The sequence below is a fragment of the Mustela nivalis genome (assembly GCF_964662115.1).
Source record: "Mustela nivalis genome assembly, chromosome: 11".
In the NCBI taxonomy this organism is placed as follows: Eukaryota; Metazoa; Chordata; class Mammalia; order Carnivora; family Mustelidae; genus Mustela; species Mustela nivalis.
The window spans coordinates 76,213,588-76,232,319 of record NC_139030.1 but is presented as its reverse complement, the minus strand read 5'-3'; the positions used below and the strand labels follow the sequence as shown (position 1 = coordinate 76,232,319).

General features: G+C 41.0%; 1 protein-coding gene and 1 long non-coding RNA gene across 51 annotated transcripts in view; one reads left to right on the top strand and one right to left on the bottom strand.

Annotated features, from left to right (window-relative positions):
• Positions 1-17,485, top strand: part of SP140 (SP140 nuclear body protein) — a 73,650-nt gene extending 56,165 nt beyond the window's left edge. For 20 of the 50 annotated variants that reach the window (XM_082690824.1, XM_082690801.1, XM_082690844.1 and 17 more), the window contains 11 exons: positions 1,164-1,244; positions 4,500-4,559; positions 5,859-5,963; positions 8,156-8,298; positions 9,444-9,491; positions 12,335-12,376; positions 14,595-14,710; positions 15,399-15,504; positions 15,845-15,922; positions 16,117-16,260; positions 17,047-17,485. In XM_082690824.1, coding sequence (XP_082546950.1) covers positions 1,164-1,244; positions 4,500-4,559; positions 5,859-5,963; positions 8,156-8,298; positions 9,444-9,491; positions 12,335-12,376; positions 14,595-14,710; positions 15,399-15,504; positions 15,845-15,922; positions 16,117-16,260; positions 17,047-17,154 — 1,031 coding nt within the window. In that variant the 3' untranslated portion in view covers positions 17,155-17,485. The remainder of the gene's footprint in view (positions 1-1,163; positions 1,245-4,499; positions 4,560-5,858; positions 5,964-8,155; positions 8,299-9,443; positions 9,492-12,334; positions 12,377-14,594; positions 14,711-15,398; positions 15,505-15,844; positions 15,923-16,116; positions 16,261-17,046) is intronic. The other 30 variants (XM_082690830.1, XM_082690805.1, XM_082690829.1 and 27 more) reach the window with 6 other exon arrangements.
• LOC309844279 lies at positions 14,132-14,694 on the bottom strand. The gene is made up of 2 exons (XR_014300577.1): positions 14,476-14,694; positions 14,132-14,287 (listed from the first exon to the last, which is right to left on the bottom strand). It is a non-coding gene; the product is annotated as an uncharacterized lncRNA (long non-coding RNA).
• Positions 17,486-18,732: the final 1,247 nt, after the last annotated feature.

The following is an 18,732-nucleotide window of genomic DNA, read 5'->3' as shown; positions in this document are numbered from 1 at the left end:
CACATGGTTAAAAACCAAAAACATATATATTTGTATAAATGTATTTTTAGATATTTGTAAATTCTTATTTATATGTAGTAGTCTATAGAGAGAGAGACACAGATATGGATATATGGAAAAATCAATAGATGGTCATCAATAAAAATATATGCAGTGGCTTATATATGGTCATTGGAATATAGGTGATATTTATGTTATTATTTGTGTATTTAAGTGTATGTGTGTACAAGGAAAGTATTAAACATGTTCAAATTTTGCAATGAAAAGATATTGCTTAAATAGTAAAATATACAGAGACAAAAGCCTAGGGGAATATTTTTGAACAAATTAATTATGGTTCTCTCGAGAATAGTGATATCTCATATAATTTTTATGTTCTACATTTCCAGTAATAGATTATGTATTACTTCTAGTTGGACCTCTGAAAATTTTTAATTTCAGTCATGCTTTACTTCTTCTTCTTCTTTTTCTTTTTTAAAGTAGGCTCCAGGCCCAGCAAGGAGCCCAATGTGGGGCTTGAACTCATGACCCTAAGATTAAGACTTGAGTTGAGATCAAGAGTGGGACGTTTAATGAACTGAGCCACCCAGGCATCCCTCAGTAGTGGTCTAAAGCACTCCTTCCTTCTAGAAAATGAGACCTAGACTTATGTGATCATCAATTTTAGAACAGAGCCATATAATAAGATTTTGAAGTCCAATTAAAATTATTAATTTTCACCAATCTATGTATCTTATGTTTTTGTCAATTTATATGACTACCCTGTTGGTGAATGTGTACAGTTTTGTTTGGGCAAAAAAAACAAAAAAAATGTGGTAGCATCTATTTTAAGAATACTTATTTTCAAAATATCAAATATTTGGATTTAATTATTATATCATTCTCTTTTAGGTGTACATAGATAAACATATAGATAAATTCTAAACCACTTTGTACTTTCCAAAGTACAATAAAATCTTGTACGTAATTAAAACTCTTCCTTCCTAAAAGTAGAGTATGCTCTAGACACCTGTTTGAGATCCCTTACCATAAACAGGCTTTCTTGGCTGAGTGAATAGGAAAAGGGGCTTCAGAATTGAATCCGGTGTTTACTCACTTGCTTTTGGTCTCTCATGTCAACTGCTGTTTTGTCCAACTCTGTATCTTCCCCTGCTTATCCCCAGAAAGAAGCGACACTGCTGACCAGTTGGTCTCCAGTGAGAGAAAAGTGAAAAAACGTCTGCAAAGAAGTGCCAAGATCAGGGGTAAGATAAAGTTTGTACCACTTCCACTTGGCCCCATGGGTCAATACAAATTTAGCAAACTTAAACTGACAGCTTAAGTTATCAGTCAGTTTGAGAGCAGCAAAATCTAGAAAGCAAACCCATTTGGAGCCAGGCTTATAAATTGTTTGCATTTATATAATAGTTTTTATCTGCCCAGGACCTAAAATCTTTTCCCTGAGTTTTATCTGCTTTTTGTGGAAATTTCTTTACCTTGCATCATTGGTTTATTAACATGGCCAGACTTGGTAAATTACAGGTAGAAAATAAGTTCTTTTTTTCACTGCCCTTTCAAATCTACCTCCTGGGTGAGTTTTTCCTGACTTGGGCATGCCTGATAGATTTCCTGTTCCCCTGTCACAAGAGTTAAGTCCCTCTTCAGTAGTTAAGAGTCCTTTTGGGACTAGTATTAAAATTTCAATATTTTCTCCATTTCAAAGCACCTCCCCTCCTTCAGCCTGAGCAAACCTCTGTCTGGGCCACCTGCAGTGGGGATGTGGCATGGTCACATTCTTCTCACATTCTCGCTTGGCTCCACCCACACTCAACAGCTACTGGTTTGGGCCACCTCAGGATTGGAGGGGGGATGGATGAGAGGAGAGATAAGAAATGGAAGTGTGTCACTGGAGAGATAACACTGGGAATGCAGGGGACACAATTGCTAGCCCTTTCCTCTATGAAATTCTCTCATCAACTCCACAGTGTGGTCTGTCACCACTGCTTGACTTTTTTGCAGAGAAATGTAGCCGTTCTTCTACTGCGTGGATATGAGTAAAGAACTAGAGCTGGCATAACCTGTTCCACTGATACTTTGTACGGTCACATAGGTGACTTGGTCCCGTTGCCTTATGATCGGATTGCTTGAAACTAGGGTGAACAACACAACCTGGTTTGCCACTGAAAACCCTGCATCCAGGATACCCCTTAGTCCTGGGTGGACTGGGACAGTTGGTTACCCTCCTTGGCACTTAGTGAATCGTTCCCATCTACTGAGACTTTTACTAAAATTTTGGGAAAACAGGAAATAATTTAAAATTGTGTCACAATTACTATTAGAGATTAATTAATGCCAAGCCCAACAATTTAAAAAAAACCCTTAAATTATATATTAAATGCCATGATAGAATTTATGGTGGGGGATTCCATATTATTAAATGGGTATTACAACCTGGGGACACAAAAATTAGTTAGATCCTGTCTTGCTTAGTCACTCTATTTTCAAAAGAAAACACAACGGTGCTGTATTATAAATTAGCTGGTTTTAAGCTCTAGGTTTCCTTCTATCAAAAGCTTCACAGGCTAGAATGGATTTCAGTGTGTTTCCTTTTTCTCCCTAAAAATATTAGGCCTAATGGGTTTGATGAAAGATAAGTTTAACATAGCTACCAGTCCCAGGAAAGATGTAACCAGGGAGAGGGACAGATGGAGACCAAAAAAGCTCTCTATTTATTGGGTTGTTCAAAGTTATGATTAGAGCTTTAGTGCCAAGCCTGGCTGGGATATGGGAGGGTAAGAGTAAGATATCTGGATCTCTTCTCTTGCTACTATGAGCATAGACCTTCAGGAGAGTAATGAGAGAGCACCAGAGAGTCCATAACCACTTTACCATCTTGGGTGAAGAAGAGATGAGGAGAGTCCCTTGGAGAGCTACCTGGGTAGATGACCTTCTATTGGCTGATGATCCCACTTTCTGGAGGGAGAAACCAAGAGGGGGCAAAATGATTAATCTGTCTTTTGAGAACCACAGTTTCACCCTTTTAGTTATTCTCCTTAGCCCATGGCTGGTAATACCCAAGTCTTTTACTTTCTTATAGAAATTTACCAATCTTTTGTTTCCAGTGATTTTATCTTGGTTAAATAATGTTAGACAGGTTATAACTAATTTTTGTGTCCCCAGGTTGTAATGGTTAAATAACAATGAGTGATGACTTGCGAGTCTATAACTTGTCTGATGTGATAAAGTCTAATTAACAATATTCATCCATGGGGCCATTTTGGTCTTGAAGAGATGAAAACTCTCTCAGTAATTGTGTAGGATAAAGTCCAGAAAGTGGGGCTATTTACCAAGCAATCAGTCCTTTTGGGTTTAATTGAAAGAAAGATTTTTTTTTTTGCTTTGCTGATCTAATATGCTCATAATCTGCTTATAGTTTATAGCACTTAGGACTGAGTAGTCTGGAAAATATTTCCTTATGGGGTCTACATAATCCCACTTAGTACCACCAGATAGTGGGGCATTGAACACAGAAAGAAGAAAATGAATTTGTTTTCCTGTCTTAGAAACTAAAGCACATTTGAATGACAGCAAACAGACATGCATATCCATAGCCAAAACTTGCAAAAAGTAAGAACATTTCCTGATGCAACACCTACCAAGTCAATTCTTTTTATTAACATATAATGTATTATTTGCTCCAGGGGTACAGGTCTGTGAACCACCAGGTTTATACATTTCACAGCACTCACCATAGCATATACCTTCCCTAATGTCCATAACCCAACCACCCTCTCCCTCCCTCCCTACTCCCCAGAAACCTACCAAATCAATTCTTAATAACTATTTGAAATTAAGATTTTGGAAGACTCAATTCTACCCATTCTTCTTGGTTAGTTTTCTTCTGGTAGTTTCTTAGATTCTAGTATTTTTGTCTAAACCCAGGTAAACAAAGCCCTTGGTCACATTTATTATCGCTTTCAGCACAAACATATAAATGACTTCATTCTAGGTGTGTGGAATGTGTCTCACGTGTAAAACCTGTCGTAGGGTTTTCCCTCACAGAACATCTGTTTATTTCCATTTCTCCACAAGAAGAAACCTGGAATGCCTTCACTTAACTTTATAGTTTTTGTCCCAATTTTCTCTGAACATTTTAGTTTCTGTAATGGCAGTAATCATCATCTTGATCTCATATGTTTGTTGGAAAGACTAAGTAAATTAGTAGATGTACAACTGACATCTATTAAGCCCTTAACACATGACTGCTTGAGGTATCAGTGGAATGCTGATTTCACTTGTTTTTTGTTTTACTAATGTGGGACTATGAAAAATAAAATATAAGGTAAACCTAAGATTAGCTATCTAATTCTTGGTATCTTAACACTAGGGATTATATGTTTTTCTTTATCCATTAGACAGGCTTTGGGGAAATTATACTTAAATGGAAATTTTGAAAAGCACTAATATATGCAATGCAACTGCATGTCTGTGATTGTTATTATATTTTTCTATTTTATCAGGGAAAAGGAGAGGCAGAACTCATAGTGAAAGGGCCCCACAGAAAAGATTCCAGTCAAGAGGTAAAGAAGAAAAGGGGAATAACTTTCAATAACTAAACAGCTAATTTCCTGTGCTTTCCTGGTTTCTGTGATTTTAGTAATAAACCCATTTCCCTAATTGCGTTATAGCTTTACTAACTATTGAAAGATGTATATAATTTGGGTCAGTTTCAAAATACATCAGCAAGAGAAACAAGATAATCCCACAAACAAGTAATTTGGTGACCAGACCTTGTGGGTTCAGGGGCCAGTGTAATGACACCGTCTTCACTGAACTGATAAATTTTGAGCTGGAAATCATCTGTTGCCGTATAACCCACATTATTTAGTTGATCCTTCTTTTGCTACATAGAGAGTCACAGGTTGCACACTGCAGGTAGCCTGGAGTCATGGTTAGTAGTCTTTGCCTTTCTCTACTTCTGATTGTGTGTGCTTGGACTTGTCACTTGAGCACAGAGCAAGAGAGAAAATTAAGCCAATAATTCTCAGTCCATTGCAGTTCTGATAGTTTACCCAGCTCAACACTGGACCACAGACATTCCCTCCTCCCATCATGGTTCTAAACATCAGCTGGAAGGGCAGCATCAACTACACATCCTTCTTGAGTTAGTTACTTTGAAGACCTTTCATCCCTACTTCCACAGTCAGGTCGCCAGTCACCTCCCCTTCTGCAGTGCAGATTGTTCTAGAGTTCCTGAGCTCCTCTTTTAGCTCCTCTTTTAGTGAGGGAGAAATGAAGCAAAGCAGAGACAAGAATAAGAACAAGAGACAGAGACAAAAACCAAAGAAGGCAGACATCATTTCCATTGGGCTACCCTGTCATTCATTCCCCTCTCTCTGCTCAGTGAGTCAGATCTCAATTAGGGAGACATAAGTACAGTCTCTCACTTTGTTTCCAGCTACCTAACTGTGGTGAAATAATGTCGCGAGAGACCCCCCTTCAGAACAAGGCAGCTGTTGTGTGTTTCATATAAGAATCATATAAGAATTTATTTGAATTCTTATATTGAAATTGAAATCCAAGAATTTCATGTAAGAATTCATGGTCATGTAAGAATCAGCAAGGCTAACAGTTTTATTGAAGACTTATTTCTCTATAAAAGCATTCTGGTTTGTGTGGGATTTGAAGGGTAAGATGGAGGTAGACATTCTATAGTTATGTATCAAAAATATCACATGGAAGAAAGCCTTTGATGCTAGAGATTTGTAGCATAGACTTCCCTAAGCACCTCTGTATTTTACAAGAACAAAATCCACAAGGTTAGAGAGGTGCATGTGCATTTGCAAAATGAGGTGGAATGAGGAAATCTTCCCTTTCAGGGTCAAGAAGGCGCAGAGATGATAGTGTGGATTTTCACTCTCAAATAATTCCTGTCACCTGTGGTAAGGTGAAGGGGATGTTATATAAGAAGAGACTGAAACAAGGTAGGTTCCATGGTCTACTTGATTTACAGTATGGAATTACCCATGTGAATTAAACAACATTCAAGGAATTGAGGAAAGGAGGAAGGGATCCCTAAGATGACATTTTTATACTTCCAGAAATTATACATATTAAGTGATCACTCCCACAATGCCCAAAGAACCAAAGAGAAGTGAACCAGAGATAAAAGGGAAGAGGCCCTCAGCCTCAATCTTCATATCCTTCTGCCTTATGGATGATTACCACCAGGACAGGGTGCTGGATGCAGTGAGACCACAGAATTTAGAATTGGACAGCCCTCACAGTATAGCTGTGAGGAATTAATTTACATAATCCATGTAAAATACTTCAATAGCTTAACTGAGATATAATCACATATCATGAAGTTCAACTCTCAGAGTGTACAATTCAACGTTGAATTTTGCTTGCGTTTCCCCAGGATTATTCAGCCATCACCACAGTCTAATCTTAGAACATATGTGTCTATCCCCCATTAAAGCAAATGCCACATCTATTTGTAGTTGGTACACATTCCCAGTTCATCCCGGTGCCCAGCCCTAAGCAGCCACTAATCTATATTCTGCTTCATAAATTGGCCTATTTTAGGTATTTCATATAAATGAAATTACATAATATGTGCCATTTTATGACGTGCTATTCACTTATCATGATGTTTTTGAGGTTCATCCATGTGTTAGCATGTATTGGTGCTACATTTTTTCCCCAAATAATATATTTCATATGGTGTGAATAAACCATGTACATCATTCATTCATCAGTTTGGGTTGTTTCTACTCTTTGGCTATTATGGATAATGTTGTATGAGTTTTTGTGGGAACAAATGTTTTCCATTCTTTTGGTTATATACCCAGGAGTGGAACTGGTGGATCATATGCTAAATCTACATTTAACTTACTGAGAAAGCACCAAAATGTTTTCCACAGTGGCTTCACTATTTCACATTCCTACCAGCAATGTCTGAGAGCCCAAATTTTTCTACATCCTTGTCAATACTTGCTATTGTCTGACTTCTTTTTTATATTGTCTGATTTTTTAAATATGACCATCCTATTGGTTATGAAGTGGTATCTCATGATATTTTTGATTTGCATTTCCCCAATGATTGAGAAATGCTGTTTAGCATATGATTATCTTTTATGCATAGCTTAATTTTCCACTGGGTAACATTTCAAAATTATTTTTAATATCAGCTATCCATGATTTCAGGGAAGGGAAAAGCTCTGCTTAATAATGCCATTACACTGGATTTAAAAAAATAATAAAGGCTTCAGAATCAGGTGATACCATTCTAAGCTCAGTATCAACCTGAGGTTCTTCCTTCATATTGTCCCAAGAGCTATTGGAAACTGGTCTGTTCTCTGTCCCCAGCAAATTGAGATCCTCTCACTCTTCAGGTTCATGTGCTTTTCCTTTGTAGATGATTTTGAAATACTTTTAAAAGGTTGATTTTGATGGTAATTATCACCTTTTATTGTACAAAGTTTTAAAGAAATGTTGCCCCAAGGCAGGAAATCTCCTTTAAGGGGTCTTACAGGCTATATTTGGGCATTCCAAAGGCTGAAAATGGAAGCTAGACTCTCCTGCTATAAATCTTGAGCCCAAATTCGGTGGTTCCATGTTGAGGGCCTCATGCCTAGAAGGGGTTAACCCAATAGAACAACATTTCTTGGGAGCCTCTTCAACCGAGGACCTTCACAGGTGGCGAGCTAGAGTGCCACCGTGTCTCCCTGGTGATTGTTATGAGAACATTGTAAGGTTTGGCTTATTGCCATTGCAGCTGCTGTCTCAAGACTAAGCTAATAAGGCTCCTGTGTTTTGTGAATATTGAGTTATGGCCTAGGTGTCCAAACCACGAAGGTCAAGGCTGTCTGATATCTCTCCATGGCCAGCTACTCTCAGGCTAAAATCGACACTAGCACCAGATGTACAGGAGGCGATTCCCTTACTGTGTGGTATAAATCAGAACTCTGCAAAATAAACTTTGGCACTTGCTTGACACGTTCGCCTGTGTCCCTCCTGTTCCCCACACTCCCTTTCTTCATTCTCCTATCCTTCAACCCTACTCCCTCTTGTCGCGCTGGCTGCGACAGTTCCAGATGCATTGTGGTGGGAGCTCATCATCTGAGTTATGAAGACAAAGAGGACTGAAGCTTAACTTACTTTGGTCTTACAGGAGTCTTGGAGAAGTGTATACAGAGTGAGGATGGAAGATGGTTCACCCCCAAGGAATTTGAAGCCGAAGGAGGCCACGAAAAATCAAAGAACTGGAAGCTGAGTGTGCGTTGTGGTGGGAGGCCCCTACGATGGCTAATGGAGGTATTCCAAGGACTGGAGTAGATGTGACTTTCCTTGTTGTACAGTCATTATTTGCTCACCAAATTTTTGTTGAGTTGTAGCTAAAAATCTGATGCCCCTGAGTTTATCTGCTGACCCAGGGAGAGATGCCCCACATTCTTAACCTCTCTATAATGTTGCACATTAATGTTATAAAAGGGCTCTGTCTGGATAGAGGCCAGAGCTTGAAGGAGGGAGAGGTCATTGTGACCCAAGTGCATGCAGAAAATTTCATGCACCGAAACAAGACTGTCTACAGCCAAACAAATGGAAAAAGGAGGCTCCAGAAAAAGAATGGCATAAAAACCAGAGCCACAACAAAAGTAGCTCTGTGGGTTGGGGTAGACTAGCTGTGTATAATTAAGGGGTGATCCATTAATGGGGTTTGTTTACGAAGGATTTAATGTCAGCCTAAGGAGTTTAAACTCATAATATAGACAATGAAAAATCAGTGAGGTCTTTTGAGGCATGCAATGACATATTTAAAACAATATTTCAGACAACCTTGGGGGCTTGAAATGATTTCAGTGTCTTTCAGCCCAAAGATACCTATATGCAACTAATGTCTCCCTTCTCTGAATAGTCCCTGAACGACCTGGCCTGGTCCTCCCTTCCCTTGACTCCATGAGCCCACTACTAAGACCCTTATTATACTGTTTTATACTTATCCTTCCATGCATTCTCTTTTTCTTTCAAGATACCACTAGGGTTTGTCCATCTTTATGTGTCCAAGATTGTCCAGAATGTCTGATACTCAGTACACATGGGATAAATGTGTGTTGATTGAATAGTCCTGGTGTATGGATTCAGCATGAGTGGCACTGGTGAGAATGGAAAGGAAGTGAGAGGTGTCAAAGAGATAAAGGAAAACCTCTTAAAACTTGGGAAAAAAGACAAGAGAAAGGAAAAATGTTCCAAAGATGATTTTCCAATGCTTGAAATTCTAACCACTGATTGAATTCTAGAAGTACAGCTGAGAAGAGGGAGATATTTTTTCACTTAGCCATCCTGGCTTTGATCTGGCAGTGGGACATCCAGGTAGAAATATATGGGAGGAGGCTGGAAGTGCCAGACTTACAAAATAGAAACATAGGCTAGCCACAAACTTGGATCTTTTTATCTTTCAGAAAGAACTTCTACACAATCCTCCAAGAAAATATTTCAGGAGAAGAAAGGTAATTATTAGTCACTTTTTATAAGTTCTCATCATGTAACTGATGTTATATGCACAATTATTCATAGTATTCAATTGGATAATTATAATTCGGCTTCCTCCAACCCCCGCCCCCTTTTTTGGGGGGCATGTGACTTCAGAGTTGCTACTTTGAACATTATGCTGTATAAAAGGCAAGATCTTCTTTGAATGGTAAATCATTTGAGGTAGAGATGATAAGGAGTCATCAAAACAGACCTCATATATATGCTTTAACTGTAGGTGCAGATGTTGTAAGGGTGTCAAAGTTGTAAAAGCAAACATGATTATGCAATACAAAAAAATTTCATAGTAAGATAGGGTTGGAGCCCCTGGATGTCTCAGTCAGTTGAACATCTGAGTCTTGATTTCAGTTCAGGTCACGATCTCAATGTCCTGGGATTGAGCCCCATGTTAGGCTCCCCACTGAGCAAGTGGTCTGTTTGTCTCTCTCTTCCTCTGCCTCTCCCCCTGCTCATGCACTCTATCTCTGTCTCTTAAGTGAATAAATAAATATTAGGGGGGAAATGGTGATATAGGGTCATCTTCAACTCAAATACAGATTTTTTAAATCATTGTTACTATTGTCCAACTTTAATGAAATCTAATGGTGATTTCATTAAATGATTCAGACAACTCCTTTCTAGCAGATAGTCCATTCTGGGACATAGACAAAACCAAATCATTTCATGAGATCGGAAACAAAAGGCATATTTTCTTTTCTGATTCATTTCATCCCCTTTCACCTTTCATTAAAAAGTACACACAGACCTTTTTTTCTCAGGGGAAATTACTTGCCTGTCTTGAGGATGATGCTGTTGGGATAGAACTTCTTGGGAGATTGATGTATCATATGGGAGGGGCAGATCTGGAAAATTGTTTACTTTGATGCTACCCTTCTGGCTACATCGGGGCGGGGGGCTGTAGAGACCTCTTTTCTATCTGAGAAAATGGTTTCTTCCTCTATAGAAGAAGTCTATGTAGACAACAAATAAACAGGTTAAGTGTAGTGTAGATTCAGGACAAGGTGATGGATTTTCCAAGATCGAGTATGAACAAGAACTTGAGAAAGAGGGGGAGAAAAGAAGTGTCATTCTCACATACTTCAAGTAAGAATGGCCATCTAAGACATTCATAGACTTCTAAGATAGGCCATACCTAGCTGGCCAAAGAAACATCATCTCCCACTGGGAATGTGATTTTCTGATGTTCTGGATCATTTGAACTTTCAGTCCTTGGGACATTGCATCCACTGGATTTCCTAAAGGGAAACTATTATTTGATCAATTTAGTATATTAAAGACCAGCATCTGTATCATTTCCCAGATGTCAAGAGTTACTCTGGGGGACCCGACTGGCTCATTCAGTGGAGAATGTGAGTCTTGATCTCGGGATCATGAGTTCAAGCCCCATGTTGGTCATACTGCTTACTTAAAAAATGCAATTAAAATAAACTTTAAAAAATAAGATAAAATAGTCAGATTACCCTTGTCAGCTGGCAACTTCTTATCAACAGTATCTACCCTTATCCATGGGTGCAATACTTTCCTACAATAAGCTTCAGCTGCCTTTATATTTTGCATCTCTCCACGAACTCCCCAGAAAGGAAGATCTTACAATTCATTATTATCCCTATGGGTCCTCTGTGTCTCCCAGAATCTCTTTTGCTGTTGGAGCCCCTTGGCTTTCAGAAACTTCAGTATCACTCTTGATATCACATGATAGCTTATTGGCTCCTGACAAGGGCCACTAATATCTTTTGGTGACAGTTGCAGTGTTGCAAAATAATATATTCCTCCAGTATATTGTATACTAATATTTCTTAAGAGATAGCAAGTAATCTCTTTTCCTAAGCTAAGTAATATTCACTTATTTACTCATTCAACGTATAATTGTCAAGTCCATACTAAATGTCTAATGGCCATTAAAGTTGACTGAAACAATATTCCTGACCTCAAGGATTATTTCAACCTCAAATTCTAACCTGGGGAAGAGTGGGAGATTTTAGGTCACCCAGAGAGATAGGCAATGACTGGACACTTCTCAGGTCATTGTCCCATGGATCACACTTGTCTATGACTACTATGCTCTGGGCTGGAGATAAAAACCATATTACAGAGGGAAGGATGCCTGGTCATTCTATTGAATATGCAAAAGCACTGTAAGTTTAGTGAGTGATAATCAATTACCTCTGAAAAGTCTCCCAGCTGACATCTTTTTGGGAGGAGAGAGAAGGATGACCTTCTCTCTGGAAGAAAAGGAGGGAGGAGAGAGAAGGATGACCTCTTCTCTGGAAGAAAAGCTGCCACAATGGGGACCTTGGGCACATTTTATCTTTGAGGCTGTGCCCTAAGAGGACTGCAAAAGTCAGTGCAATTCTCTGGTATGTTTCCATGGATTCCAGGACTCTGGGTCCTGTGGTCACTGGGGACTGTTGATGATGAGTTCTCAACCTGATTCTCCTATTGCACCTCTTCCTGGTGGGATGATACTTTCTAAGGTAGAGAAAAATGCCTGAGGGTTCTTCAAAATAGAAGAACCAGTGGAGTTTCTCCAACTCCATCTGTGGAAATCAGGGCTGGACTCCCTGCCTGGTTTTATAAAGGTCTACCTTGGGTCAGAAATCCAGGAAATTGAATTTGCATTGGGCCAAACAGTGGTATTTTGGTACTTTTTATTCTCTAAGTAGATATATAGGTCCATACAAAAAGTATGAAATAATGGGTAGACTGTGGCTTGAATTCCTCCACAGATAGCTGTTAAATAAGGGATGGATGCAATCCTTGTATTCAATATTGTCATGCAGTGTTTCTTTCTTTTCAACAGAAAATACCAAGGACTCATGACAACATCTTGGTTGACCCTCAAGTAAGTACTACACCTGTAACCCCAGAATAATCGAGGCCTTGTTCCTCTATGTACTGTCATTGCTGTTTCCTTGAAGCATGCTCACACTCAGTTGGAATGTGTCACTGTGTGTGACGAGTGGAGAAGAGCAGATGCAGCACCCATACCAGGGAGGTGGTTCTGGAGTTGGTGTCTCTGTGTGAAAATATTTTTTCCTATTTGTTCAGGGAAAATTTCCTGTTTCCTCATTTCCCCTTGAAAGTGAGTATGGGAGGCAGAACTTTAGACCATTTGGGTCTCTAGAACCAGGGCCTAAAGTGGTAATAGCTAGAGCTGGCCAGCAGATTAGGGTGAAGGAGCAAATTTGGGAGAATAGCATTTTAAATAAGGCAATAGGGGAGGAAAGGAAAATCACAAACATCCACTCCAAGGTACAGGCAGAGCTAAGATCCACCAGAAAGAACAAGCTCGGCCAAGCTGGTGATATAATCCAGGGGGTAGACCCTATTGTGAGTCCTGCAGATAAGTGCATGCAGGGCAAGTGGTCTTTTTTGGAGGCCATGTCTCCAATCTCAAGGGAGCCATCAAGGTGCTAAGGTGGTGAGGGCTGAAACCATCACCACGTAGCCAATCAAACAATCCCCACAATATGGGATCACGTGGTCCCATATGGCTACCTGCTATAACTTCTGCCAAAATTATGGGTGATTGCTCTCGCTACGCTAAATCATACTTTGATTTCCTTTCATTGCCTCAAAATAGACTTTTGAAGCAGAGTGATCTTTGTACAACTCCAGGGGGCAGCATTCACAGAGGATATCAAGCAGTAAGATTGACACAGTACACCCAACAGAGGAGGGGTATTCGGATGGGTTTGTGTACACTATACCTTCAAAGCAATCCCCCAACAATATTTAGATCTTATCCACACTGATTTTGACACTTGGCCAACTGAAGGAGTCTTCAATCATCTAAAAAGCCCTCAATTCCAGTGTTGTGTGGCTTGTCTGGGATAGACATAGACCCTCACCCCTGTTCATAATCTTTCCAGGGGTAGATACTATGGTCCAGTTCAACATTGACTTATAATATCCCCATGCCTAATAACCAGGCTAAATCTCAACTTGGGTTAACTCAACACTGAATCACTTGAGGACCTTTGAAAAATAACATTGCCTGATTCCACTCTGTGAAATTCTGATTTATTCAATCTAGGCTATGTTTTGGACATTAGGATTGTTTAAAAGTCCCAAATGATTCTGATGCACAAATTACCCATTTTATGAATTTAAAAAGAACACCAATGGCTGTACCCACCCAGACCAATTGATTCAGTATCTCTGGCATTGGGACCAGGATTTTAGAATTTTACGTAATCTTCCTGGATGAGTTTAGTGTGCAGCTGGACTAAGAAACAAACAGTTGTATCTGTTAAGAAGTATACAAATGACAGATTCTTAAACATTGGCTGAATTTGTTATTTCATTGTCCTTCTGGGGAGAGGGGTCATCACTTCCTAGAGACTGATGACAGTAATCTATGAGTGCCTGCACTGATGAGAAGAAAAATGCCACAGCTCCATGCCAGAACAGTCTCAGCCCCAGTGGAGGTATCTTTGAGGATCCCCTGGAACATTGAATGGGAGAATTTGGCTAGATGTTCATTGGGGTTAGCACCTCCTCATACATGGCCATTCTTAAAAACAAAAGAAATAACCAGAACCCAATTCATTCAACATAAGTATTTTCACCCCAAATCCCAAAACAAGACTCAAAATATTGTTAATGAGTGTCTTTTCATCTTTTATCACTTTCCACATGAAGGGGTTTATGCTATCTTATTAAATTCTCAAAATTTCATCTTTCTATAAGTCTGTCTTCCTTGTGGCATAGGCAAATACATTCAGCACTTTCTCTTGGGAACTTGTTTTATCTGCAAAGGAATAATAGTATTCAGATTCCTATAAAACCATCTTCTTGTTTTGCTGCTAGTCTTTCTGTGTTAGATACTCTGGTTTTATAGGGAGGACTTTCTGGCATGACACACAGGCTCCTCCTCCCAAGCGTCACTGAAGATGGTAACTTTTTCTGAAGCCTCCACCCCATGGTGCTCCTTCATACCTCAGGGAGAAGCTAGATGTGTCCAGGCAGGTTCGCACAAAGGTCTCAAATTCTAGATTCCCGTAGTGGTGGTCTGTCGGGGTCTTACCAGGGACACGGACATTTTTTTCATCTTCTAGCTGGGAAACTCCGACATATGTGAGATGTGCCGGAGAGGAGGAACGCTGTTCTGCTGTGATACTTGTTCGAGATCTTTTCATGAATACTGTCACATCCCACCTGTGGAAATTGAGAGGTTTGTGAGATAAAGTCCCCTGGCCCTGATTAGGAATCCTTCCCCCCGCAATAGGAGGAACCTACGTGTCCGAAGCAGAGACAAAGCAGGGTTGGACATTGGGGTCCAGTAGTATGGTCCAGAGAGATGTTTAAAGACACTGGCAGGAAACAATACTGTTGTTTGCTGAGGCTGGGATGCTGAGGCTGGTGGCTGCATCCCTTGCCTTCTTACTGCTACTGTCCCTTCGAGGTGTTTTCTAGCCTAGGCTCCTATTCACAAAGATGGGAACATCAACTGTTTGCATTTTGTGCTTTTTCAGAAAAGGCAGAAAATGTGGTCTGGTTCCTGCATTTTACCACAGCTCAATGGGCTGATAGAAACCTGGGTCACAAGGGGTTAAGGCCCAGTTTTGACACTTGGGTGTTACAGGCAGCGTGTCTCGTGCTCCCAGCAGCTCAGCCAAGGGAAGGAGAACACACCACTTACCCTGACACCACCCTCCATGCACTGAGTCTTCTGGTGCCACTGTAGATGGGAGGAGGGTCATGGGCTTAAGTTCTGGTTGGGGGTCTTAGAGACTCTGGGGCACCCCTTAATCTCCCAGCTGTGTCCATCAGCCATGCCTGAAAGGAGGATAGTGGTAGCCATTGGAGCAGAGTCTGTTTTCAGGGCACTGGCCCTTGTCCACTCATGCCCAACCTCTTAGGATCCCATGGAGTTGCACCATCTGCAGGATGGAGTCTTTTGGAAGGCAGCCATGTCACAGGGAATCTGAGGCCCTGGAGAGACAGATGCAGCCTGAGGAGCAGTTGGTGAGTTGGGTGCAATCCCCAAGCCTTCTCCTTATCCTGTACATGTGAGAAGTCCAACAGGTAGAGGGGGAGGGGAAGGGCGCCCCAAAGGAGTCTATTTATCCAAGCCATGTCTCAACCATGCTGAAATCATACCAGAACTTGATTGTGGAAGAAATAACTCTGTTATTACATGTCTGTTTCCAAGAGCCAAACATGTTTGGGGAAACTTCCAGAACACTGGTGTGAGTCATGTCTCTGCCTGGGCATGTGTATGGGTTTAATGTCTCCAAAGAGCTTCCCCCCACACACCCCCCTCCCACCCAAACGGCTTTTTATTCACAGCCTTCCTCTTTTGCAGAAATGTGAGTTCCTCCTCTTGAAGATTTATTGCCATTCAGAGAGCTCATTTTTTTCGAAGATCCCATATTATTACTATGTAAGTAATAACAACCAACCACACTTCTAGGCCACTGTGATGCTCTGGGCCCTTCACACAGGCGCTGGAGAAATTTGTGATCTGAATCCCATGAGACAGCATGAGCTGCCATTATCTGTACCTTGTGTCTCTGCTGGATTTGGGGACATTGAACTATGCCAGTAACTCTTCCATTGATATTATTTTCTTACCAGATTAGAGAGGTTTCTCAAAACCTGAAGGAACCCATGTGGTTGGACAAAATCAAGAAGAAGTTGAATGAACAGGGTTATCGCCAAGTAGGGGACTTCGTGCAGGACATGCGTCTCATCTTTCAGAACCACAGGGTGTCTTACAAGGTACAGGCTCTCCCAGCCTTCATTTCATTTTTTTCCTTTGAGTCACTCTGCCCTCATAGTCTGGTGCCTGGAAAATTTTACATTTCCCTCACCCTATGACAAGCCTGCACAAGGAAGTGTTCTGGAAAGGAGTGACTTTTCTAATTCAGGACGTAAGCTCACCATAGCAGGGTAAGAGTGAGTCAGAGGAGTCAGAAGCTATTTCTGTAACCAGAACCCCAGGCCCCTGAGAGCTCATTCCCTTGCTCCAGGTGTCCCCAAAGAACAGTGGAGTCCTGCCTGCTTCAAACCCAAGGAGAGAATTGCTTCTTAAAGTTATGTCACCCTTCTTATCTCTCCCCAGATAAACTCACTGGAAACTCTTAGAAGTCCCAATTTCAGACTCCTTTGCATGTGAGTGGAGTGTGTAGTCTTACAGGGTCACCAGAGAGGACTAGAAGTCCTTTAGGACTAGAAGGAGATGGCTGATTGTAGTTAGACTACTAGCTCTTTGATGGTTGCAAAGAACGTAGATGACTTTTCTAAGTCTCACTAAAATAAACAACCCAAACCAAATAAGTCAACGTCTCAGGTAAGCAGTGATTTCCCATCCCTGTCTGCTTAATGAGAAGTAATTATGCATTTAGGAAACAACAGTTACTCTTAGCTGCATGAATTTTTAAGTGTCACCTGGTTAATGTAACTTAGGTGTTTAAGCAAGGTCTTCAAACTTCTTGATTGCAAGGTGTCTAATAACACTGACAAGGAGGATTGTTATTTTTGTCCTTAAATTTTTTTTCTTTTCAGTACAATGACTTTGGCCTAATGGGACTTAGACTGGAAAAAAAATTCGAGAGGAAATTCAAGGAAGTGTTTGCTATTGAAGAAACAAATGAGAGCAGTTCACAGGCATAGTGGAGGGTGTTGGTATCCTGGAAAATTCCCTTTTGGGGCAGAAATTTCATCTCCCATCCGCTGTGAGGATTGGCTGTGGATGCCACCCTTCCCCAAAATATCGCGTTCTGCCAATGCCAGCTTCATTTGGAGTTAACACCTCTTGGACCCAGCCCCAAGGTGGGACCAATGTGTGGTGTGATTCATGCTCGTGCACCCCCCAGAAGATCAAGCTAGAGCTAGCCTCTAGCTGTGACCACATCCATGCTTGGTTTTTCCCACCATGCCATCCTTCTTCCCTCCCCTTTCTTCTCCTGAAAAACTTCTCATAATAAATCACTTACTAAAGAGACTTTATCTCAGCCTCTGCTTCCAAGGAACCCAACTTCAGGTAACTGTCCCAGCAAATGGGCCTTAAGGATGGAGTTCTGATGTTGGATCACTGCTTAGCCAGATGGTGACAAGCGGAATGTTGATAGTTCCTGGGATGTTATAACAGTGCCATTGCCCAAACTTTCACCTGTAGGAAACTGGATGAGCTCCAGGAGAAGAGGCACACCAGCTGATATGATGGCCTGATATTTACGAAAAGAGAAATAGTAACACTAAGAACCATGGGTTTTGATGGTTATTGCTAAGTGCCTCTAATATGTTGAAAAGAATAAATGACGGGCTTAAATCTGTTAATCACTACCTAAACAAAGAGATCCTCATACTTGCAGCTGGAAAGCAGACAGTATGGAGGGCCTGACCCGAATTTTAAGAACAGTAGAACTTTAGAGAAGACTGAATTCTAAGCTCAGGATGGTCTCTTATGCCAGAGGGAGGGTACTAATGAAGAAGGAATGAAACCCTGGAACTCAGAAAGAGGCTCTCTAGGAAGATGTATATGAGAACTCTGAACTCCAGATCCCCCTGAACCCACTGGGCCTGTAGAAGAGAACTCCTGCCCCTACTTTGGAGACAGACCTTATCACCCCACTTCTTCCCTGAATGAGGACCCTGCCTCCACACGCCCTGACTGGGAATGTCCTGAGTACAGCTGCTAGGTGAAGAGAGGGTTTCTAGTCCAATGGTGCTATGGGACTGGCCAGTGTGTACCAGCAGGTGCCAGGGGATTGTGTCTGGGAGTGGATCCTAAAGGAAGAAAGGGGGATGTGAAACTGGAAAGAGGAGAATTCTGCTGTGCCACAGAACTTCATTAGCCTGGCAAGAGCCAAAGGTGATGGTTCTACTGTGCTCCTGGGTGGCTCTTATAGGCTTGCTGTAAGGCAGGGTACACACTAGACAAAGCAGAAGTAGAGATATTGGACCTAGTGGGACAGATTATGGAATGGGGGCGTCTAAAAACAAAGTGAAATTGGCATAGCTCTGCTTTCTGCAGTTGAAATCCCATCCTTCAGGTAACTGTTCTTCAGGAAGCCTCAGAGATGTTGACTTAACCAGGTGACGGTGCACTGCTGGGGGGGCACCAGTATTCTTGGGATGCTCAGCAGGGGCCACTCTCTGTTGGTTGGAAAAATGTAGGCATGTTTTATAGAACTGGATTCCCTAGTAGCAATGGAAATGAGTGGACAACAAAAGCAAAGGGCAGCATTT